The sequence below is a fragment of the Thamnophis elegans genome, chromosome Z, assembly GCF_009769535.1.
Source record: "Thamnophis elegans isolate rThaEle1 chromosome Z, rThaEle1.pri, whole genome shotgun sequence".
NCBI lineage: Eukaryota > Metazoa > Chordata > Lepidosauria > Squamata > Colubridae > Thamnophis > Thamnophis elegans.
In genome coordinates, this window is record NC_045558.1 from 144019623 (window position 1) to 144043239 (window position 23617).

The following is a 23617-nucleotide window of genomic DNA, read 5'->3' on the forward strand; positions in this document are numbered from 1 at the left end:
TCAACTCTGCTCTGGGGAGGGGAAGGTATGAAGATTAATGAAGATTAATCCACAGGCCTTAAAACCGCCAAGCAATTTTGGGAAACACCTGGCCAAGATTTTTTGTCTGCGATGTGAAGTTTTGCTGGTCTCACCTGACCGCAGGTTGGTCATCGTGGACGGCAGCTGCAGGTAGGTTGGGTTGTGGGTGGTGACGCCAATCTCGATGGAGCCGGCCCATTTGTCCACCATCTTGTCAATCCTCACCTGGAAGACCTCGCCGTTCCGCAGCGGCCGGTTGCTAAGGACCACGCCGTGGTTAAAGTCGTCGGTGGCACTGTGCGGACAGAGAAGGAAGGAAGGAAGGAAGGGCAGTGGTCACTGTTAGAACTCCTCTTGGGACAGTGTCCAACAAACCGTGGTTAGCCACTACAAGGTGGACGAGGCAGGAGACCCAGGCAGGTAAGTCCCAAAGATGTTTCTCCCCCCCCCTTTGAAGACGTCCGAGAAGCATCCTCCGCTCTGACTTGGATGGAGGGGAAGGGAAGGATTGATGCTCCTTGCAGACAGAGCTGGTCCTTTGCAATTCTTTTTAGAGGGTCGTTGAGGCCACCTGGAGGTTCGTCTGCATCCTGAGGGTCCACCTGAGTGGTGAAAATGGGGGGTGGAGCCTCCTTGGAACGGCTGGACGGAGCTGCGCTGTGGACTCCGAACCCCTTTGCGCCACTCAGGTGACCCTGAGGAGACAGAGAGACCTCCAGGTGGCCTCAACGGATCTCTAGAACAAGCGTCTTCAAAGAAAAAAACAGAAAGCCCAGTTGCCCCTGGAAAAAGCACCTTTGGGAGAAAGAAAGAAAAGAAAGAAAGAAAGGAAAGAAAGAAAGAAAGAAGAGGAAGGAAGGAAGAAAGGAAGGAAGGAAGAATGGAAAGATAGGAAGGAAAGAGAGGGGGGAAAGAGAGGAAGAAAGAGGAAGAAAGAAGAGAAAGGGAGAAAGAATGGAATGATAGGAAGGAAGAAAGGAAGAAAAGAGAGGGAGGAAGAAAGAAAGAATGATTGGAAAGAGAGGGAGGAAGAAACTAAAAGAGGAAGGAAGAAAGAAGAGGAAGGAAGAAAGGAAAAAAAGAAAGAATGGAATCATAGGAAGTAAGGAAGGAAGAAAAAAAGAAAGAATGGAAAGATAGGAAGGAAGGAAAGAGAGGGAGGAAGAAAGAAAGAAAAAGAAAGAAGAGAAAAGGAGAAAAGATAGGAAGGAAGAGAAAGAATGATTGGAAAGATAGGAAGGAAGATAGAAAGAAAGGAAGGAAGGAAAGAGAGGGAGGAAGAAACTAAAAGAGGAAAAAAGAAGAGGAAGAAAGGAAAAAAGAAAGAATGGAATCAGGAAGGAAGTAAGGAAGGAAAGAGGAGGGAGGGAGGAAGAAAAAAAGAGGCAGGAAGGAAGAGAATGGAAAGACAGGAAGAAAGAAAGAAAGAAAGAAAGAAAGAAAGAAAGAAAGAAAGAAAGAAAGAAAGAAAGAAAGAAGAAAGGAAAAAAGAAAGAATGGAATCAGGAAGGAAGGGAAGAGGAGGGAGGGAGGAAGAAAAAAAGAGGCAGGAAGGAAGAGAATGGAAAGAAAGAAAGAAAGAGAAAGAAAGAAAGAGGGAGGGAAAGTAAGTAAGTTCTGGCAAACTCTTGCTGGCTGGGGGATTCTGGGAGTTGAAGTCCCCAAGTCTTAACACTTGCAAGGCCTAAGACCCCGGCAACAGAGCACGGGCTGAAGAGGGGCTGCTGAAAAGAGGAGGGGCTCCACCTACCCTCCAAAGCCCCCCGAAGGCAAGACAAGAAGCAACGGATGGAAACTAACCAAGGAGAGAAGCAATCTGGAATTAAGGAGGAACTTCCTGACAAGTGAGGACAATTCACCAGTGGAACTCCTTGCCACCAGAAGTTGTGGGGGCTTCATCCCTGGAGGTTTTCAAGAAGAGACTGGGCAGCCACGTCTCTGCGAGAGCATAAGGTCTCCTGCCTGAGCAGGAGGGGTTGGACTAGAAGACCTCCCAGGCCCCTTCCCGCTCCATCCCGAGGGAAGATACGTACTGAGGCCGCAGGGCCGTCCGCCCTTCATTGATAATGGCCGCTTTCTGCCCGCAGTTCGGGTGGAAGAGGAGGCGCTCCGGCTCGGGCTCGTTGGCCCCTCCGGCGTCGATGGCCCGCCGCCCCACGTCGGGCGAGAGGGCCCTCATGATCGCATTGTTGCGCCGAAGGCGGTCGCTGTGATTGTGATTGTGCACGATGGTCACTTTCACAGCCATGCCGTAGAGGTCCACCACCCCGTAGACCACCAAGGGGGTGAGGGTGGTCGCGACGCCTGGAAAGAGAAGGGGGCACATCAGGGTCACGTGACACACACACCCCCTCCGCCCAAAGCTTTCGTCCACGCCGAAGTTTTTGCGCCCTGGCTGGCTTAAGAGAGGAACTAATTGGCGGGGTTATTCTATCAGTGGTCCCCGACTTACGACCAGTCGTCCTGCAGCTTGCCCATTGGGGTCATAAAGAGCGTCACCCACAGGACTGATCTAATTTCGCCATCTTTTTTGTTTGCATTATTATTATTATTATTTCTTTTGTTCATTAAACATGAATCTTGGTCAAATGAACATTCAAAAATGCATCACAAATACCACTGACTGGCATTTATTACTATATTATTATTATTATCATTTCTTTTGTTCATTAAACATGAATCTTGGTCAAATGAACATTCAAAAATGCATCACAAATACCATTGATTGGCATTTATTACTATATTATTATTATTATCATTTCTTTTGTTCATTAAACATGAATCTTGGTCAAATGAACATTCAAAAATGCATCACAAATACCATTGATTGGCATTTATTACTATATTATTATTATTATCATTTCTTTTGTTCATTAAACATGAATCTTGGTCAAATGAACATTCAAAAATGCATCACAAATACCACTGACTGGCATTTATTACTATATTATTATTATTATCATTTCTTTTGTTCATTAAACATGAATCTTGGTCAAATGAACATTCAAAAATGCATCACAAATACCATTGATTGGCATTTATTACTATATTATTATTATCATTTCTTTTGTTCATTAAACATGAATCTTGGTCAAATGAACATTCAAAAATGCATCACAAATACCACTGACTGGCATTTATTACTATATTATTATTATTATCATTTCTTTTGTTCATTAAACATGAATCTTGGTCAAATGAACATTCAAAAATGCATCACAAATACCACTGACTGGCATTTATTACTATATTATTATTATTATCATTTCTTTTGTTCATTAAACATGAATCTTGGTCAAATGAACATTCAAAAATGCATCACAAATACCACTGACCGGCATTTATTACTATATTATTATTATTATTATCATTTCTTTTGTTCATTAAACATGAATCTTGCTCAAATGAACATTCAAAAATGCATCACAAATACCATTGATTGGCATTTATTACTATATTATTATTATTATCATTTCTTTTGTTCATTAAACATGAATCTTGGTCAAATGAACATTCAAAAATGCATCACAAATACCACTGACTGGCATTTATTACTATATTATTATTATTATCATTTCTTTTGTTCATTAAACATGAATCTTGGTCAATGAACATTCAAAAATGCATCACAAATACCACTGACTGGCATTTATTACTATATTATTATTATTATCATTTCTTTTGTTCATTAAACATGAATCTTGGTCAAATGAACATTCAAAAATGCATCACAAATACCACTGACTGGCATTTATTACTATATTATTATTATTATCATTTCTTTTGTTCATTAAACATGAATCTTGGTCAAATGAACATTCAAAAATGCATCACAAATACCACTGACCGGCATTTATTACTATATTATTATTATTATCATTTCTTTTGTTCATTAAACATGAATCTTGCTCAAATGAACATTCAAAAATGCATCACAAATACCATTGATTGGCATTTATTACTATATTATTATTATTATCATTTCTTTTGTTCATTAAACATGAATCTTGGTCAAATGAACATTCAAAAATGCATCACAAATACCACTGACTGGCATTTATTACTATATTATTATTATTATCATTTCTTTTGTTCATTAAACATGAATCTTGGTCAAATGAACATTCAAAAATGCATCACAAATACCACTGACTGGCATTTATTACTATATTATTATTATTACCATTTCTTTTGTTCATTAAACATGAATCTTGGTCAAATGAACATTCAAAAATGCATCACAAATACCACTGACTGGCATTTATTACTATATTATTATTATTATCATTTCTTTTGTTCATTAAACATGAATCTTGGTCAAATGAACATTCAAAAATGCATCACAAATACCATTGATTGGCATTTATTACTATATTATTATTATTATCATTTCTTTTGTTCATTAAACATGAATCTTGGTCAAATGAACATTCAAAAATGCATCACAAATACCATTGATTGGCATTTATTACTATATTATTATTATTATTATTATTATTATTATTATTATTATACAATTGTATCACAGCGGCCAGTTGTTTCGCCGGATTTGGTATTGGTTACTAGTCGGGCCCCACCCAGGGGCCTAGGACGTCGTGACGTATTTTCCTAATATGCGTGCAGATCCAAGCAGTGCGGCTTTTTGCATTTGACTGATGGGGATTTTGTCAATTTTTAACTGTTCTAAATGTAATTCCAGTGCTTTTGGAATAGCACCCAGTGTGCCGATCACCACTGGAATTACCACTGCTGGTTTGTGCCATAATCGTTGAATTTCGATTTTTAAGTCCTGGTATCTTGCGATTTTTTCATGTTCCTTCTCGGCGACCCTGCTATCTCCTGGTATTGCCATGTCTATGATTGTGACCTTGTTTTTCTCAACCAGTGTGATGTCTGGTGTATTATGCGCCAGTATTTTGTCCGTTTGTATGCGAAAATCCCACAAGATCTTGACCATCTGATTTTCGGTGACTTTTTCAGGCTGATGTTCCCACCAGTTTGTTGCTGTTTTAATATTATAATTTTTGCACAAATTCCAATGGATCATTTGTGCTACTGAATTGTGCCGCAATTTATAATCAGTCTGCGTGATTTTTTTATAGCAGCCGAGTATGTGATCAACAGTTTATAATAATAATAATAATAACAACAACACTAATTTAATCTTTGGTGATAATTTAATCTTTGGTGATAATTTAATCTTTGGTGATAATTTAATCTTTGGTGATAATTTAATCTTTGGTGATAATTTAATCTTTGGTGATAATTTAATCTTTGGTGATAATTTAATCTTTGGTGACAATTTAATCTTTGGTGACAATTTAATCTTTGGCGACAATTTAATCTTTGGCGACAATTTAATCTTTGGTGATAATTTAATCTTTGGTGAAATTCACAGCCTTTGGGGCTGGCTGGTAGCTCAACAGCTCGAGTCCTAACCAAGGACCTAGGAACTGTTAAGGTAACGTCGGCGGATATAAGCTGTTCCAAGTAGGGAGGTTTTTTGTAGAATCAGAATGTTCAAGTCTAATAAATTTAGAATTTCCAAATAAGGAGTAAGGAGGTAGTTGTTGTTCGCTCTGAGTAGGGGGGGGGGGAACACTGGTAGTAAACACGGATTCGGGGCCAAATTGTTGCACGTTGTGGTCGTAAGTCGAGGAACATCCCCCCCCCTCCAACCCCCAGCTTGGGGCGGACTCTGGATGATCCCCACCTTGGTCGATGCCGTTGATGTAGAAGTGAAGGGCGTTGTTGGACTTCCGGGTCAGGCCAATGTGGTCCCCTTCCTGCGGGCGGGAGAGACAAAGCGGGGGTGGAGAGGGGTGGTGGTGAAAAGGAGGGAGCGGGAGCCGCAGACGGCGGTAGGGGTGGTGGTGGAGGAGGAGGCGACTCACCTGCAACTCGTCCAAGCTGAATTCGCAATACTCCCGCCGAGTGCCTTTCCCGTTGGTGAGAATCCCGCAGCCGCTCATCATGATGGTTCCTTCGTGGGTTGAGTGGAGCATGACAAGAAGTACTGAGTGGGGACAAGGGCCGTCTTATGTGACTCCCCTCCCCCGGGGTCCTCTCCCCCCCACCCCCGACGGAAACCCGCCACCACCACCGGGAAATCCACCACCCCCCTCCCGCCCCAATCACTCTCTCTCCCCCGCCTTTGGATACGCACGGGTCGGGGAGTCACCTGAACGCAGGTTCGTCATGGTGGCCGGATACTCCAGGTTGTTGGGGTTGTGGGTGGTGACCCCGATCTCAATGGAGCCCGACCACTTGTCCACCAGCTTATCGATGCGGATCTGAGGGGGAGACAAACCGGCGCCTTGAAGTCCGCCCCCCCCTTCCCGGCGCCTGCTTCGAAATCTCTCTTTCCCGCTAAAAGCAACCTTCCCCCCCCAATCCCGGCGACTTTTTAAGAGTTGGGGACTACAACTCCCAGAATGCCCTACACCGGCCCCACTCCATTTGCTGATTCTATTCAACGGAGTCCATTTTTGGTCTGAGAGTAGTTAAAGCAGCAGGCTGGAAAGCGGGAGACGGTGAGTTCTAGTCGTGCCTTAGGCATGAAAGCAGACTGGGTGACTTTGGGCCAATCGCCAGGAGACTGGGAATTCTAGTCCCGCCTTACGCAGGAAAGCCAACTACGTGGCTTTGAGTCAATCACTAGGAGATGGGGAGTTCTAGTTTCTCCCTAGAAAAGCCAGCGAGGTGATTTTGGGCCAATCACCAGGAGACGGAGAGTTCTAGTCCCATCGTGGGTATGAAAACCAGCTTGGTGACTTTGGGCCAATCATCAGGAAATAGTGACTTCTAGTTTCACTCTAGAAAAGGCAGCTAGGTGATTTTGAACCAATCACTAGGAGATGGGAAGTTCTAGTTTCACTTTAGAAAAGCGAGCTAGATGGCTTTGGGCCAATCACCAGAAGACGGGGAGTTCTAGTTTCACCTTAGAAAAGCCAGCTAGGTGACTTTGGGCCAATCACCAGGAGACTGGGAATTCTAGTCCCGCCTTACGCAGGAAAGCTAACTACGTGGCTTTGAGTCAATCACCAGGAGACGGTGAGTTCTAGTCCCATCGTGGGCATGAAAACCAGCTTGGTGACTTTGGGCCAATCATCAGGAAATAGTGACTTCTAGTTTCACTCTAGAAAAGGCAGCTAGGTGATTTTGAACCAATCACTAGGAGATGGGAAGTTCTAGTTTCACTTTAGAAAAGCGAGCTAGATGGCTTTGGGCCAATCACCAGAAGACGGGGAGTTCTAGTTTCACCTTAGAAAAGCCAGCTAGGTGACTTTGGGCCAATCACCAGGAGACTGGGAATTCTAGTCCCGCCTTACGCAGGAAAGCTAACTACGTGGCTTTGAGTCAATCACCAGGAGACGGTGAGTTCTAGTCCCATCGTGGGCATGAAAACCAGCTTGGTGACTTTGGGCCAATCATCAGGAGGTGGTGAGTTCTAGTTTCACCTTAGAAAAGGCAGCTAGGTGACTTAGGGCCAATCACCAGGAGATGGTGAGTTCTAGTTTCACCTCAGAAAAGAGAGCTAGGTGACTTTGCGTCAATCACCAGGAGATGGTGAGTTCTAGTTTCACCTCAGAAAAGAGAGCTAGGTGACTTTGCGTCAATCACCAGGAGATGGTGAGTTCTAGTTTCACCTCAGAAAAGAGAGCTAGGTGACTTTGCGTCAATTACCAGGAGATGGGGAGTTCAAGTTTCACCTTAGAAAAGCCAACTAGGTGACTTTGGGCCAATCACCAGGAGACGGTGAGTTCTAGTTTCACCTCAGAAAAGCCAGCTAGGTGACTTTGGGCCAATCAATCACCAGGAGACTGGGAGTTCTAGTCCCGCCTTAGGCATGAAAGCCAGCTGGGTGACTATGGCCCAATAACCAGGAGATGGTGAGTTCGGGCCAGTCTCCCTCTCAGCCCAACCCAACTCGCAAGGTCGTCGTTGTGGGGAAAGGAGGAAAGGAGGAGGAGGAAGAGGAGGAGGATGAGTTGGACATATTTGCAGCTTGTTTGTAAAAGTAATACAGGATTTGTTGGGGAGACCAACAAGAAGGCGGGATCGCGACCAATTCAGCGGCGTCTGTCCTCCCCAGGGATGAGAGAAGACGAACGGGAAGGTCAAAGGGAACGGACTACAAATCCCAGATGCATCCTCCTTGCCGAGCCACCCCTCGCGCGCCCACTGAGAGCGTTATGTCGCACTTAAGATGCCTCAAATTTTCTACACAACTTACCACAAGTTTTCTCAAGCTTTGTGACTTTTTAAGACCTGTGGACTACGACTCCCATAATCCCCCAGCCAGCAAGACCAGCTTCCCCATTTGATTATTATGCCATCAAATCCACCCGTTTCTACTAATTTAGCTTGTCGGGGTTATTATTATTTTTTCTCATTGTGTTGAAATCAAGATATATTACATCTTAAGGGCCATGTTTCTTAACGTTAGCAGCTTTAAGATGGGTGGACTGCAACTCCCAGAATTCCACAGCCAGCTTGGCGGGCTGTGGAATTCTGGGAGTTGAAGTCCACCCATCTTAAAGCTGCTAACTTTAAGAAACACTGATCTAGGGCATTCCCACCATCTATGAAGAAAGTGACCCAATCCCAAAAATACAAAATAGTTCAGCTGCATTTCTTCGCGAAGTCACAAAGGTTGAGAAAAAATGGCGCTGGGGATTTGGGGGGGGGGAGGTCCCAGGACCCCACCCCCTTACCTCAAACATCTCGTTGTCCCGCAGCGGGCGGTTTGTCATGACCACGCCGTTGTTGAACTCGTCCAGCGGCCGGCGCCGTTCGGCCGTCTTGTTGTTGTTGCTCAGCTTGATGAGGGTGCCACACTTCTCGTGGAAGAGCAAGGCGTCGTTGGAGGTCATGGGGGCCGCCCCGCCGGGGGGAGAGTCTGAGGGGGGGCTGCCCAGGTTGACGTTCAGGAGGCTCCCGTTGTAGGCCGACAGGATGGCGTTGCTGACCACCTCCGAGAGCTCCATGCTGGAGAAGCCTACGGGGGGAGGGGGGGGATGGCGTTTGTGGGGAGGTCAACGCACGCGGTTGGGATGCCAGCGCCGGCTGCCCATCTTGGAAAGGAGGGGGGGTGGGATTCTGATAGGGGCATAGGCAGCCCCCCCCCCTCCTTTCAGGCCCGGCTCATTCAAATGAGAAGCAAGTCCGTTCTACCTCCAAGAAATGGTGAGTTCTAGTCCCGCCTTAGGCATGGAAGTCAATTAATTCACTTTGGGCCAATCACCAGGAGACGGGGAGTTCTAGTCCCGCCTTAGGCATGAAAGTCAATTAAGTGGCTTTGGACCAATCACCAGGAGACGGTGAGTTATAGTCCCGCCTTAAGCATGGAAGTCAATTAAGTGGCTTTGGGCCAATCACCAGGAGACGGGGAGTTCTAGTCCCGCCTTAGGCATGGAAGTCAATTAAGTGACTTTGGGCCAATCACCAGGAGACGGTGAGTTATAGTCCCGCCTTAAGCATGGAAGTTAATTAAGTGGCTTTGGGCCAATCACCGGGAGACGGGGAGTTCTAGTCCCGCCTTAGGCATGGAAGTCAATTAAGTGGCTTTGGGCCAATCACCAGGAGACGGGGAGTTCTAGTCCCGCCTTAGGCATGGAAGTCAATTAAGTGGCTTTGGGCTAATCACCAGGAGATGGGGAGTCCTAGTCCCGCCGGAGGCATGAAAACCAGCGGGGTGACAGGTATCCAGGTACTCTCTTTTGAGCCCAACCCACCTCACAAGGTTGTCGTTTTTTGAAGGGGGGGGGAAAGAGAACCGGGCGCAGCATTACGTCCATTCGCTGCTTGGAGTTATCGGAATAAATCAAAGCAGGGGAGAAAACAAAAGGTAAAAATAATGCCAAAAACCAGCCTTTTAACATCGGGCGGGGAGAAAACCTTGGAATGTTGATTATATTTTTCCCCCCTGCTTCCAGGCGACTCACCGTTCTCCGATTCCAGGCTGCTGGGAAATTTATCCGGCCGACTCTGGTTGCAAGGCGCTTCGAGGGCTAGAAAAGAGAGGAGGAGGAGGAGGAGGAAGAAGGGAAGAAGAGGAAGGAAGGGATGTCAGGGGTGCTTCCGAGAGCAGCCTCAGGCCGTGTTGCCTGGGAACAAGCCAGGAATCATGGTTTAAGGTCCCGAAGGGGCAGCCAAGAATCCCAGGGGAACGGAGGGTTTGAAAAATGGCTCCGTTATGGGGGGGCGGCAGGAGAGCGAGACAGACCGTGGTTCATCCTGGCTTGTGCCCGCTGGGCACGGTCAGCTCCCACCCTTCCAAGATCAACAGTCCCCTGCATACCCTTCCCCACTCCTCGACTTACGACGGCAAACAAGCCCAAACATCTCTCTCTCTGAGCGTGGCAGGTTGTTTTGCCCGCTCTTACGACCTTTCTCGCTGTCGCCGTTAAGCGGATCCCCGCAGCTGCGGAGCGAGTAACCCGTTCGTTCAGCGAATCCGGCTTCGCAAAAAGGGAGAATCCCGTGACTCCCAGGGACACTGCAGCCGTCGTAAATACGAGTCGAGGGGCCGAGAGTCTGAACTTGGGTCGTAAAACCGTGGGGATGCTACAAGGGTTGTTAAGTGTGAAAAAGGGACCTAACTCACTTTTCTTCCAGCGCCTTTGTAAATCCGGTCACTAAATGGCTGTAAATCAAGGACTTCTTGTATTCAGAGAGGCCACAAACCCCCTGGAGAGGCGTGTGGCCGTAGTAGATGAATCGTCTCGCACATACGTCCAGTGACAGCTATCTAAAGTGGTTCCATTTCCCCCCCCCCCCCCCGGAAAAGCTCGGGGAAAGTGACTAGAATAATAAAAGTAAATACTCTGAAGAAAAGATACAAAAATAGGAAAAAGAAGTTAGGGGAAACGGAGGAGGAGGAGGAGGAGAAGGAAATTAAATTAAAAGTGGGATTTTCGAGAGCCCAAGAGAAAACGGTTAAAAGAGGAAGAAAGGGAAATAGAGTTAACATTAGTAGACTAAAGAGAATAGTAGTAAGATTGTTGTTGTTACGTCACTAATGAAGAAATGGTAGTATACTGTTAGTGGTAGAAAAAAAATGGAAAGAAATGCTCTCTAGGTTTAAATTGAATTAGAGGATGTATTTTGCTGTTTATAGCAAAATATACCAATGGAGAAAACAAGAATTGGAAATTTTGGTGTAAGTTGGAAGGGGCGACGGAAGATATTGTTTATGTATTATTTTATTTTATTATTTATCTATCTATCTACCTACATATCTATCTATCTATCTATCTATCTATCTATCTATCTATCTATCTATCTATCTATCTATCTATCATCTATCTACCTACCTACCTACCTACATATCTATCTATCTATCTATCTATCTATCTATCTATCTATCTATCTATCTATCATCTATCTATCTATCTATCATCTATCTATCTATCTATCATCTATCTACCTACCTACCTACCTACCTACCTACATATCTATCTATCTATCTATCTATCTATCTATCTATCTATCTATCTATCTATCTATCTATCTATCATCTATCTATCTATCTATCATCTATCTATCTATCTATCATCTATCTACCTACCTACCTACCTACATATCTATCTATCTATCTATCTATCTATCTATCTATCTATCTATCTATCATCTATCTATCTATCTATCATCTACCTACCTACCTACCTACATATCTATCTATCTATCTATCTATCTATCTATCTATCTATCTATCTATCATCTATCTATCTATTTATTTATTAAATTTATAGGCCGCCCAATCCCAAAGGACTCCGGGCGGCTTACAAAGAAGGGAGAAAGAAGAAAAGAAAAAAGAAAAAGAATAATTTAAAATTCACAAGACACGCATTCGTTCTAATCGGGGCTGGACCTCAACAACAAGGTCAACAGCCCCAGGCCTGGCGGAACAGCCAGGTTTTTGACAGCTTTCCTTATTACGAAAAAATAAACTATAAAGATAGAAAGTAACGGCGGAGAATAATTTGGCTGAAAGTGAAGACGAAACTCGGATGTAAAATGGACTATGTAAATGAGAGGATGTAAAAGGAAAGAGCAAAAAACTCTTTGTTCCTACAATATGTATAATTTATTTATTTATTTATTATTTATTTACTTATTAATTAGAGTTATATACCGCTTCATAGGGCTTTCAGCCCTCTCTAAGCGGTTTACAGAGTCAGCATATCGCCCCCAGCAACAATCCGGGTCCTCATTTCACCCACCTCGGAAGGATGGAAGGCTGAGTCAACCCTGAGCCGGTGAGATTAGAACCGCTGAACTGCAGATAACAGTCAGCTGAAGTGGCCTGCAGTACTGCACCCTAACCACTGCGCCACCTCGGCTCTAATTTGTCTTAAAAAATAAAAAAAACATTGAATGGAAAAAATAAAATAAAGTCGTCCCCCTGCCAAATCAAAAGGGCACCAAAATCCATCATTTCACTTCTCCTCCTTCACTTCTCCCTCCTTCAGTCCATCCATCCCAAATTGCTGCATGTTATTTCTTAAAAGGCCAGTGTTTTAAGTTTGGTGGACTTCAACTCCCAGAATGCAATCAATCAATAAAAAAAAATCAATCAATCAATCAATCAATCGGAATAGGACTGGAGGGGGCCTTGGAGGTCTTCTAGTCCAACCCCCTGCTCGGTCAAAAGAGATTATACCATATCCCCAATGAAATGGTTGTCCAATCTCTTCTTAACAACCTCCAGTTTTGGGAAGTGTACGTATTTTCCCTCGGGATGGAGCTGGAAGGGGCCTCGGAGGTCTTCTAGTCCAACCCCCTGATCAGGCAGGAGAACTTATGGTCTCCCAGACAAATGGCTGCCCAGCCTCTTCTTGAAAACCAGTGATGAAGCCCCCACAACTTCTAGTGGCAAGGAGTTCCATTGGTCAATTGTTCAGAACATTCCTCCTTAATTCCAGATGGGTTCTCTCCTTGCCGAGTTTCCACCTGTTGTTTCTCGTCCTGCCTTCAGGGGCTTTGGAAAATAATTTGACACACACCCCCTCTTTCTTTGGGGCAGCCCCTCAAATACTAGAATATCACCCCCCCTCCCCCCAATTCCATCTTTTCTCTAGACTGGCCCAACCCAAATCCTGCAACTCTTCTTTTAGTCTGCAGGCCTTTGATCCTCTTAGTTGTTCTCCTCTGTACTTTTTCTAAAGTTTCAACCTCTTTTTTGAAACGTGGGGACCAAAACCGGAGTCAGGATTCCAGACGTAGCTTTATTAAAGCATCGACTTAAAATAACTTTTATCGTCACTTCCAATGTACACTAAAATATACGTTGGAAGTGACAGTAAAGTTACATTAAAATGAGATTTTGCTGCGTGCAGCCTTCAAAAGGGGTCACCGCCTCTGATATATATACTACACAAACGTGGCAAAATCAATCAATCGATATGCAATCAGGCTGGACGTATATTAATCCATAATTACCTGACCTCCACACTTCTTAAAATTTGAGAAACGCAGGGGACAGACAAGCCCAAATTTGAATGCCGAGATTTGTGCTTTCTTTACAGTTTATTTTCAAGATAGCGTGAAGTGTTAATACCACTTTACAAGGCCTTGAAAAGGCCACACTTGGAATACGGCATCCAGTTTTGGTTGCCACGATATAGAAAAGAATGTGAAGACTCTCGAAAGAGTGCAGAGAAGAGCAACCAAGAGGATTAGGGGACTGGAGGCTAAAACATATGAGGAACGGTTGCAGGAACTGGGGATGTCTCGTTGAATGAAAAGAAGGACCAGGGGAGACATGATAGCTGTCTTCCAATATCTCAGGGGTTGCCACAGAGAGGAAGGAGGGTCAAGTGTTTTTTTCCAAGGCACCCGAAGGCCGGACAAGGAAGAATGGATGGACATTGATCCAAGAAGAGATTCAACCTAGAAATAAGGAGGGATTTTCTTGACAGTGAGAACCATTAACCAGCGGAACAACTTGCCTCCACCGAAGTTGTAAATGGGTAAAAAGTGTTTAAGAAGAGATTGGATAACCCTTTGTCTGGAATGGGAGAGGGTTTCCTGCTTAAGCAGGGGGTTGGACTAGAAGACCTGTTATCCTCTCCTCTCCTGAATTCTATTCTATTCTATCCTATCCTTCTCAACTCTATTCTATTCTTCTATTCTATTCTATTCTTCTATTCTATTCTTCTATCCTATCCTACTCAACTCTATTCTATTCCTTATTCTATTCTTCTATTCTACTCCACTATTCTATTCCTTATTCTATTCTATTATGAATTCTATTCTATTCTACTCTACTCTATTCTATTCTTTATTCTATTCTATTCTTCTATTCTATTCCTTATTCTATTCTACTCAACTCTATTCCTTATTCTATTCTATTCTATTCTACTCAACTCTATTCCTTACTCCTTATTCTATTCTATTATGAATTCTATTCTATTCTATTCTACTCTACTCTATTCTATTCTTTATTCTATTCTATTCTTCTATTCTATTCCTTATTCTATTCTACTCAACTCTATTCCTTATTCTATTCTATTATGAATTCTATTCTATACTACCCTATTCTATTCTTCTATTCTATTCCTTATTCTATTCTACTCAACTCTATCCCTTATTCCTTATTCTATTCTATTATGAATTCTATTCTATTCTACTCTACTCAATTCTATTCTTTATTCTATTCTATTCTTCTATTCTATTCCTTATTCTATTCTACTCAACTCTATTCTATTCCTTATTCTATTCTATTCTGCTATTCTATTCTATTCCTTATTCTATTCTATTATGAATTCTATTCTATTCTATATTCTATTCTTTATTCTATTCTATTCTATTCTTCTATTCTATTCCTTATTCTATTCTACTCAACTCTATTCCTTATTCTATTCTATTATGAATTCTATTCTATTCTACTCTATTATTCTATTCTATTCCTTATTCTATTCTACTCAACTCTATCCCTTATTCCTTATTCTATTCTATTATGAATTCTATTCTATTCTACTCTACTCAATTCTATTCTTTATTCTATTCTATTCTTCTATTCTATTCCTTATTCTATTCTACTCAACTCTATTCTATTCCTTATTCTATTCTATTCTGCTATTCTATTCTATTCTATTCCTTATTCTATTCTACTAAACTCTATTCTACTCTGAATTCTATTCTATTCTGCCTGGTTTCTCAACGCTCCGTTCCAACAATTCTCCACTTTTTTGGGGGGGGGCGTGTACCTTCATCGCGGGAGGCTCCCTCTTCTGCTTCCTCCACGTTTCCCGGCACCACCGTGATCTGGGTGCACTTGCCGTACAAGTCGACCACCGCCCAGACCCGGGGTGGGATGCCAGTGGCCGCCACGCCGCAGTCCTGTCCGTTGACCCAGAGGCGCAACTCCCCGTTGGCCGTCCGCTGGATGCCGACCCGGTCGCCTTCACCCAACTGATCCAGGTCCTGCCCGTATTCCTCCAGGATGGAGCGCCCATCGCGCAGGACGGAGCAGCCCGAGATGATCCAGGAGCCCCCCTTGAGGCCGGTGGCGCTGCTGGGGAAGTCCAGGTGGCTGGGGTCCAGGGCCGTCACCCCGATCTCCAAGGAGCCGCTCCAGGAGTTGACCTGCGGGCAGACCAAGAGAGGGGGGAAAGTCGACTGAAGGGCTGCCGTGATTCGCACTCGGCGCCTGGCAAAGAGGGGCTGGGGATCGGATCCTCCTCAAGTTAAATCCACCGGCCAGGGATTCCTGCTAAGCGGGTGGTGGGTTTTTTTTGGGGGGGACAGGGATGATAAGAGTTCTTGGGGGGGGGGAATCAACATTTCTGAAAGTCTAACTTTGAGTGGGGGGTCTCGGAAAACCAGCCAGGGGTCCTGGAAGTGTTTCCTGAATGGGGGCATCTCTAGCGGTCTCTTTTTTTGGGGGGGGGGGTCCAACACTTCCTCCCCATTTTGCACAACAGACTCCTCTGCTTCCTTATTTTGGGGACCCCTCCCCTCTGACCCCTGAGGCTCTGCCCACTTCCATCCCCAAGACACCCCCCCCCAAATTATTGGTTCGTCCTTCATTTGGGGAACCCTGCCCTCCTCCCGCAGCCCCCTCCCCTATGAGCCCCACTATTGGCCTTCATATGGGGTTCTCCTCCTCCTAGTTCTGTTCCTTTGCCCCCCCCCCTTCGAGGGTCTTCCCCCTCCCCAGAGCATCTTCATCCTGATTTTGGTCTTATTTGGGAGACCCCCCCCCTCTCCTTCCTGGCTCTGCTCCTGCAGCCCCCTCCTTCAGACCCCCCCAGGCTGTTTTCCCCCTGCAGAGAGGGAGGGGGTTTTCATCCTCAACATAACTCCCCCCCCGCAGGGGTCTCTCCAGCCCCCCACAGAGGGAAGGGCAGCCCCCCACCTCCATTCCTGAGACAGCCCTCCATTGCTTCAGGCTTCATCTAGGACCCTTCCCCTGTCCTGCCCTCCTCCTCCTCTCCTCTTGCAGCCCCCCCTTATTCCGAGACCCCTGAGGCTCTCCCCCCTCCCCGTCCCAAAGCACACCTCTCTGTTAACAAGACCCCCCCCAGTTGATTCATTTGGGGACCCCTCCCCTCCTGCAACCCCCTTACCGAGGGTCTTCCCCCATCTCACAGTCCATGTCCATCCCCAAGAGACCCCCTCGCCCCCCATAGCTTCGGGCTTCATATGGGGATCCTTCCTCTCCTCCCCTCCTCCTGCGACCCCCCCAGGTCCTCCCCCCCTTCACAGCGCATGTCCATCCGCAAGAGACCCCCCTCCCCCCATTGCCTGGGCCTTCACTTGTGGACCCTCCCCACTGTTCTGCCCTCCTCCCCCTCCCCTGAGACCCCCCCTCCCTCCCCCCAGCACCTCTCTCCATCCCCAAGAGACCCCCTCCCCCCCATAGCTTCAGGCTTCATTTGGGGACCCTTCCTCCTCCTGCGACCCCCCCCAGGTCCTCCCCCCCTCAAGCGCATGTCCATCCCCAAGAGACCCCCCCATTGCTTCAGGCTTCATCTGGGACCCTTCCTCTCCTCCCCTCCCCCTCCTGCGACCCCCCCAGGTCCTCCCCCCCTTCACAGCGCATGTCCATCCCCAAGAGACCCCCTCCCCCCATTGCCTGGTCCTTCACTTGTGGACCCTCCCCACTGTTCTGCCCTCCTCCCTGAGACCCCCGAGGCTCCCCTCCCTCCCCCCAGCACCTCTCTCCATCCCCAAGAGACCCCCTCCCCCCCATTGCTTCAGGCTTCATTTGGGGACCCCTCCCCTCCTGCAGCCCCCTTACTGAGGGTCTCACAGCCCATGTCCATCCCCAAGAGACCCCCCTCCCCGTATTGCCTGGGCCTTCACTTGTGGACCCTCCCCACTGTTCTGCCCTCCTCCCCCTCCCCTGAGACCCCCCTCCCTCCCCCCAGCACCTCTCTCCATCCCCAAGAGACCCCCTCCCCCCCATTGCTTCAGGCTTCATCTGGGACCCTTCCTTTGTCCTGCCCTCCTCCTCCACCTCTCCTCTTGCAGCCCCCCATATCCCCTGATACCCCTGAGGCTCTTCCCCCCACCATCCCAAAGCACCTCTCTCCATCCCCAAGACCCCCCCAATTCCTCCTCCCCTCTTGCAGCCCCCTTTCTCCTGAGACCCCCGAGGCTCCCCTCTCCCCCTCCCCCCAGCACCTCTCTCCATCCCCAAGAGACCCCCTCCCCCCATTGCTTCAGGCTTCATCTGGGGACCCCTCCCCTCCTCCTGCGACCCCCCCCAGGTCCTCCCCCCCTTCACAGCGCATGTCCATCCCCAAGACACCTCCTCCCCCCATTGCCTGGTCCTTCACTTGTGGACCCTCCCCACTCTTCTGCCCTCCTCCCTGAGACCCCCGAGGCTCCCCTCCCTCCCTCCCCCCAGCACCTCTTTCCATCCCCAAGAGACCCCCTCCCCCCCATTGCTTCAGGCTTCATTTGGGGACCCCTCCCCTCCTGCAGCCCCCTTACTGAGGGTCTCACAGCGCATGTCCATCCCCAAGAGACCCCCCTCCCCGTATTGCCTGGGCCTTCACTTGTGGACCCTCCCCACTGTTCTGCCCTCCTCCCCCTCCCCTGAGACCCCCCTCCCTCCCCCCAGCACCTCTCTCCATCCCCAAGAGACCCCCTCCCCCCCATTGCTTCAGGCTTCATCTGGGACCCTTCCTCTCCTCCCCTCCCCCTCCTGCGACCCCCCAGATCCTCCCCCCCCTTCACAGCGCATGTCCATCCCCAAGAGACCCCCTCCCCGCATTGCCTGGGCCTTCGCTCCGGCCCCCCTGCCCTCCTCCTGCCCTGCAGGCCCCCGCTGACCTTGCGGTCGATGCGGACGGTGAAGAGGGCCCCGGGGGCGAGGGGCTCCCGGCTGAGCACCAGCCCGTGGTTGAACTCCTGCCCGGGCTGCGAGCGAGCCGCGCTCCGCCCGCCCCGCGACACCGTCACCAGCCGGCCCGTCCGCGGGTGCAGCAGCGGCAGCGGAGAGCCGCCCCCGCCCGACCCCCCGCCGCCCCCGCCGCCGCCCCCGCCGCCCCCCGGCATCCCGCCCCGACCAGGCCCCCGCAGCAGCAGGGCGCCCGGCCGCGCTTTACGGCAGAGGGGCATGGCGCCGCCGCCGCCCCGCTTGGCGGCAGGAGGGCGCCCGGCCGCGCTCGACGGCACCGCTTGACGACCCGCCGGCTCTGCCTGGCAACGGGGCCGCGGGCTACTGCCTAGCAACTGGACGGCCGCGCTGGACGGCCGCTCTTGACGACCGGCCGCTCGGCCTAGCAACGGGGCGTCTTTTGACGGCCGTGTTTCACGACCGGCCCGCGCTTGACGGTTCTGTTTGACGACCGGCCGCTCTGCCTAGCAACGGCGCGTCTTTTTTACGACCGGTCCGCGCTTGACGGTCATGCTCGACGACCGGACGCTCTGCTTAGTAACGGGGCGTCTTTTGACGGCTGTCTTTCGCGACTCGTCCTCGCTTGACGATCGGCCGCTCTGCCTAGCAACGGCGCGTCTTTTGACGGCCGTGTTTTACGACCGGCCCGCGCTTGACGGTCGTGCTTGACGAGCGGACGCTCTGCTTAGCAACGGGGCGTCTTTTGACGGTCGTGTTTCACGACTGGCCTTCGCTTGACGGCCCTGCTTGACGACCGGCCTCCCTTGGCTAGCAACGGAGGCGCGCTTGACGACGGGCCTTCTCTGCCTAGCAATATCTTCGCGCTCGGCGGCCGCCTTGTAGTGAACGGCGCCGCGCTTGACGGCCGTCCTCGACAACGGCCCTGCTTAGCGACGGCGTCGCGCTTGACGGCCGAGGGTTTTGCGACCCTTTCTGCAGCCGCTGGGCTTCCCTCAGGGGGCCCTTTGGGGGGGTTTACGGGGGTTATGGCCGCCCCGTGGGATGTGACGGAGCACCATGGGCCTTGTAGTGGCTTCTGTGGCTCCAGCGAGAAGGGGGAGCTGCAACCTGAAGCGGCTTTGAGTCGTGTTTGGCTTCAGCCGGGCAGAAATGCCGCTGGAACCGCTCTCTCTTCCCCTCCCCCGACTCTGTTTTGAAGGGAAAAAAGGTGGGAAGGGTGGGGGCTTCCTCCGCTTTTTTAATTTCCAATCAGGCGCTTCGTTAGCCACCTATGGGCCTAGGAGGCGATGGCGGCGCCCACCGGCAGGTGGCGCGGAAGAGGCGCCTCCCCGCCAGTAATCCCTCCCCCTCCCCTCAGGCGGGCCGTGACGTCATCGGGGCGCGCGGGCGACGCCCCAAGGAGGCGGAAGAGCCGCGAAGGGGATGCTGGAGGCGCTGCTCTCCGGGTCCGCCGAGGGGCTGCTGCTCCTGCAGGGTGAGGGAGGCGCCCGGCCTGGCCTTGCTCTGCCCCTCCCGGGCTCCTGCGGAGGGGCTCCCCCTTTGATGGGCAGCTGGGAGGGCAGGGAGAGAGGGTCTTCTTGGCCGAAAGGCGAGCAGGGGTTGCTGCTGGGGTCTAGCCTGGAGCCCTGGGATCTCCTGGTGGCCTCCCATCCCCTTCAGGGGACCTCCTGGGGGCCTATCAGTGCGGGTTGGATCTCCTGGTGGCCTCCCATCCCCTTCAGGGGACCTCCTGGGGGCCTATCAGTGCGGGTTGGATCTCCTGGTGGCCTCCCATCCCCTTCAGGGGACCTCCTGGGGGCCTATCAGTGCGGGTTGGATCACCTGGTGGCCTCCCATCCCTCCTGCACAGTGGCCTATCGCATGCATGGGGCCTCCTGGTGCCCCCCCCATCCCTCCTGTAAGGGATCTGGTGGTTTAATTGCGTGCAAATGATCTCCTTATGGGCTTCCATCCCTTTCATGGGTCTCCCTGGTGTTGTTTCATGCAGGGGGATCTCCTGGTGGCCTCCCATGCCTTCTGCATAGTGGCCTATCGCATGCATGGGGTCTCCTGATGGCCTCCCCATTCCTCCTGTAAGGGATCTGGTGGTTTAATGAAACCAGTTTCATGATCTCCTTATGGGTTAGGGTTATCTCCATCGCTTTCATGGTGTTCCGTTTCATGCAGGGGGATCTCCTGGTGGCCTCCCATCCCCTTCAGGGGATCTCCTGGTGGCTTATCAATGCGGGGGGGAAATCTCCTGGTGGCCTCCCATCCCTCCTGCACAGTGGCCTATCGTATGCAAGGGGTCTCCTGGTGCCGCCCCCAATATCCCTCCTGTAGGGGATCCGGTGGTCTTATTGCATGCAGAGCATCTCCTGGTGGCCTATTGCATGTAGGGGATCTCCTAGTGGCCTCCCATCCTCCTCAGGGTTCCCTCTCCCCCCCCCCTGGGAATGCCAGCTGAGGAAGGCAGGGAGGGGGAGGCAGCTGCTTGTGAATGGTCAAGAGAGACACTTTGGCTGACCAGTCTGTGTCCCTCCTGGGTTTTTTTTTTAATTCATTTATTAATATCGCAATGTTGTCCATCTCGCTCCCTCTGAGCAGTTTGCAGGTTAGAAAACAAGTTAAAAAATAGTGAAAAGGTTCAAAGAACACAGAATGAAAACATGACTTAAGAACTACCCTAACCACCGAACCGAGAGGCTTAATCCTAAAACGTCGCTTTTTCCCCACCTCTGGCAGATTCAGTTGCTTGCGAAGGACGCTCCCTGCTGAAGAGCTTCGTCACAGCTGCCGCCCGGCGGTGAGTGAGACACTCCCGGAGCCTTTGCATTTATCGCTGTATCGAATTGATAGGCCACCGCTCTGGCTGGGCAAAACCGGCCTCAAAGTCTTGATGCCAACCTAGCTGTGAGGTCTCTAAATGGAGGGAGGATCGGTTTTTATTTTCATTTCTTTACTAAATGTGTATTCCGCCCATTTCTCAACCCAGGGACTCTGGGCTGCACATCATGATCCCACATCAGCCACTCCACTTTCCCATATTGCGGGGGGGGGGGGTGATGAACACTGTAGTCCAACCTTCTGCAAAGGTCCTGAAATGCTATTGGTTCGGGCTAGTTCACCCTTGATCACACGTCGCACAGGCAAAAACAAGGTGTGTGTGTGGGGAGGGGGTCCATTTTTGTTCCCAGCAAGCTTCCCTGAAGCCGCCTAGGCCAAAAACGGGTTGCGGATGCTGAGAAAGAAAGAAATACACAGAGAGACAAAGAAAGAAGGGAGATAGAAAGAGAAAGAAAGAAAGAAAGAAAGAAAGGAGGAGGAGAGAGAGAGAAAGAAAGAAAGGGAAGGAAGGAAAGAAAGAAAGTGTGTATGAGAGAGAGAGAGAATAAGAAGGGAGAAAGAAAGAAGGAGGGAGGAGGAGAGAGAAAGAAAGAAAGGGAAGGAAGGAAAGAAAGAAAGTGTATGAGAGAGGGAGAGAGAATAAGAAGGGAGAAAGAAAGGGAGGGAGGAGGAGAGAGAGAAAGAAAGGGAAGGAAGGAAAGAAAAAGTGTGTATGAGAGAGAGAGAGAATAAGAAGGGAGAAAGAAAGAGAAAGAAAGAAATGGAGGGAGGGAAAAAGGAGAGGAAGGAAGGACTGCAAACCTGGCACTGGATGCAGCTTCAGAGGATAATCCAGGGCTGGTAGGGACCCGGAGGTCATCTAGTCCAACCCTGCTCCAGCAGGACATTGTTAAAGTGAGTTTCTGTCTTTTGACTCCCATTTACATGACTACGTAGTCACATGACCCCACCAAGCCACACCCACAGGACCAGTAGTTAAAAAAAGAAATAGATTTCACCACTGCCTCCCTTCCCTACAACCCCGAGGCTTTCTGATGGGAGCAGGGCTAAAACTGGGCAGAGACCAGAGGTTGGTTCCTACCAGTTCGCACCAGTTTGGTAGAACCGGTTCGTCAAATCTACCGAGCTGGTTAGAAGAGGTTCCACTAGTGGACCCAGAAAGCAGGCCACACCTACAGAAGAGGCTCCAAAATTTCTTGAAACCCACCACTCACTCTCACACACACACACACACACACACACAGAGACTCACAGAGAGAGAAAGAGAAAGAAAGGAAGAAATAAAGAAAAAAGAAAGAGTGAGATGAAAGAAAAAAAGGAAAAAGGGACAGAGAGACAAAAGGAAGGCAAGAGAGAGAGAGAGAGAAAACATGGCCGGCAAGCCACTGCCACCAGGTCACATGGCCGGCAAGCCACTCCCACAAAGGAGGCCACACCCACAGTAGGTTCGAAAAAATTTTGAAACCCACCACTGGCAGAGACTGCCTGCCTCCTCCGAAATCTCCTTATCCACTCTATTGCCCCTTGGTCCCAAATGGTGAGGATAAGAGCCGAGGTGGCGCAGTGGATAGGGTGCAGTACGGCAGGCCACTTCAGCTGACTGTTATCTGCAGTTCAGCGGTTCAAATCTCACCGGCTCAAGGTTGACTCAGCCTTCCATCCTTCCGAGGTGGGTGAAATGAGGACCCAGATTGTTGTTGGGGGCGATATGCTGACTCTGTAAACCGCTTAGAGAGGGCTGGAAGCCCTATGAAGCGGTATATAAGTCTAATTGCTATTGCTATTGCTATTCACTCAATCATGCCCGGCTCTTGGCAAGCCCATGAACCAGGGGCACTCTCCACATCTTCCCGTCTCCCACGGCTTCTTTTGAGTCGTTCTATCTATCCTCTGCGCGGTGTCGTCTTTGGCAGCCTGGTTTCCTTCGGCCGCTAACTCTTCCCAACAGACAGGTACCGTGTTTTTTTGGAGTATAAGACGCTCTGAAGTATAAGACGCACCTCGCTTTTGGGGAGGGAAACAAGGGGGGGGGAAATTCTGCCTCCCCGCAATTTGCAATTTCCTTGCAACACACAGCACAGACGATATACACTGTTTGTAGTGTCACATTTCAGACAATACTTGTACAGATGCTGTTGTTATTTACGTGCTTTCTGGAAGTCTATGTTATTCTCTGCTATTGAAAATAGCAATAGCAGTTAGCAATAGCAGTTAGACTTATATACCGCTTCATAGGACTTTCAGCCCTCTCTAAGCGGTTTACAGAGTCAGCATATCGCCCCCAACAACAATCCGGGTCCTCATTTCACCCACCTCGGAAGGATGGAAGGCTGAGTCAACCCTGAGCCGGTGAGATTTGAACTGCCGAACTGCAGATAACAGTCAGCTGAAGTGGCCTGCAGTGCTGCACCCTAACCACTGCACCACCTCGGAAGATACAGTGGCACGGGG

The 23617-nt window shown here is 49.0% G+C and overlaps 2 protein-coding genes across 4 annotated transcripts in view; one reads left to right on the forward strand and one right to left on the reverse strand.

Annotated features, from left to right (window-relative positions):
- NEURL4 (neuralized E3 ubiquitin protein ligase 4) lies at nucleotides 1-18537 on the reverse strand. The gene is made up of 9 exons (XM_032236638.1): nucleotides 18313-18537; nucleotides 15237-15615; nucleotides 9969-10034; nucleotides 8739-9022; nucleotides 6203-6314; nucleotides 5916-6037; nucleotides 5735-5807; nucleotides 2055-2325; nucleotides 1-316 (listed from the first exon to the last, which is right to left on the reverse strand). The coding sequence occupies exons 1-9, from the start codon at nucleotides 18535-18537 to the stop codon at nucleotides 1-3; spliced, it is 1848 nt and encodes a 615-aa protein (XP_032092529.1).
- Nucleotides 18538-19154: 617 nt separating this feature from the next.
- The window catches only part of ELP5 (elongator acetyltransferase complex subunit 5), a 17929-nt gene continuing 13466 nt past the window's right edge, over nucleotides 19155-23617 (forward strand). Inside the window, exons 1-2 of one of the 3 annotated variants that reach the window (XM_032237874.1) lie at nucleotides 19155-19547; nucleotides 21065-21125. In XM_032237874.1, coding sequence (XP_032093765.1) covers nucleotides 19490-19547; nucleotides 21065-21125 — 119 coding nt within the window. In that variant the 5' untranslated portion in view covers nucleotides 19155-19489. The other 2 variants (XM_032237872.1, XM_032237873.1) reach the window with 2 other exon arrangements.

What these genes read in the sequence shown, in the direction of transcription:
- NEURL4 (XM_032236638.1), bottom strand. Translation starts at nt 18,537, where the DNA reads ATGCCGGGGGGCGGCGGGGGCGGCGGCGGGGGCGGCGGGGGGTCGGGC. An exon ending in GGGAGCCTCCCGCGATGAAG is followed by an intron (nt 10,035 to 15,236) that starts GTACACGCCCCC and finishes TCTCTTTTCTAG; the next exon opens with CCCTCGAAGCGCCTTGCAAC. An exon ending in TCAGCTTGGACGAGTTGCAG is followed by an intron (nt 5,808 to 5,915) that starts GTGAGTCGCCTC and finishes TCCCGCCCGCAG; the next exon opens with GAAGGGGACCACATTGGCCT.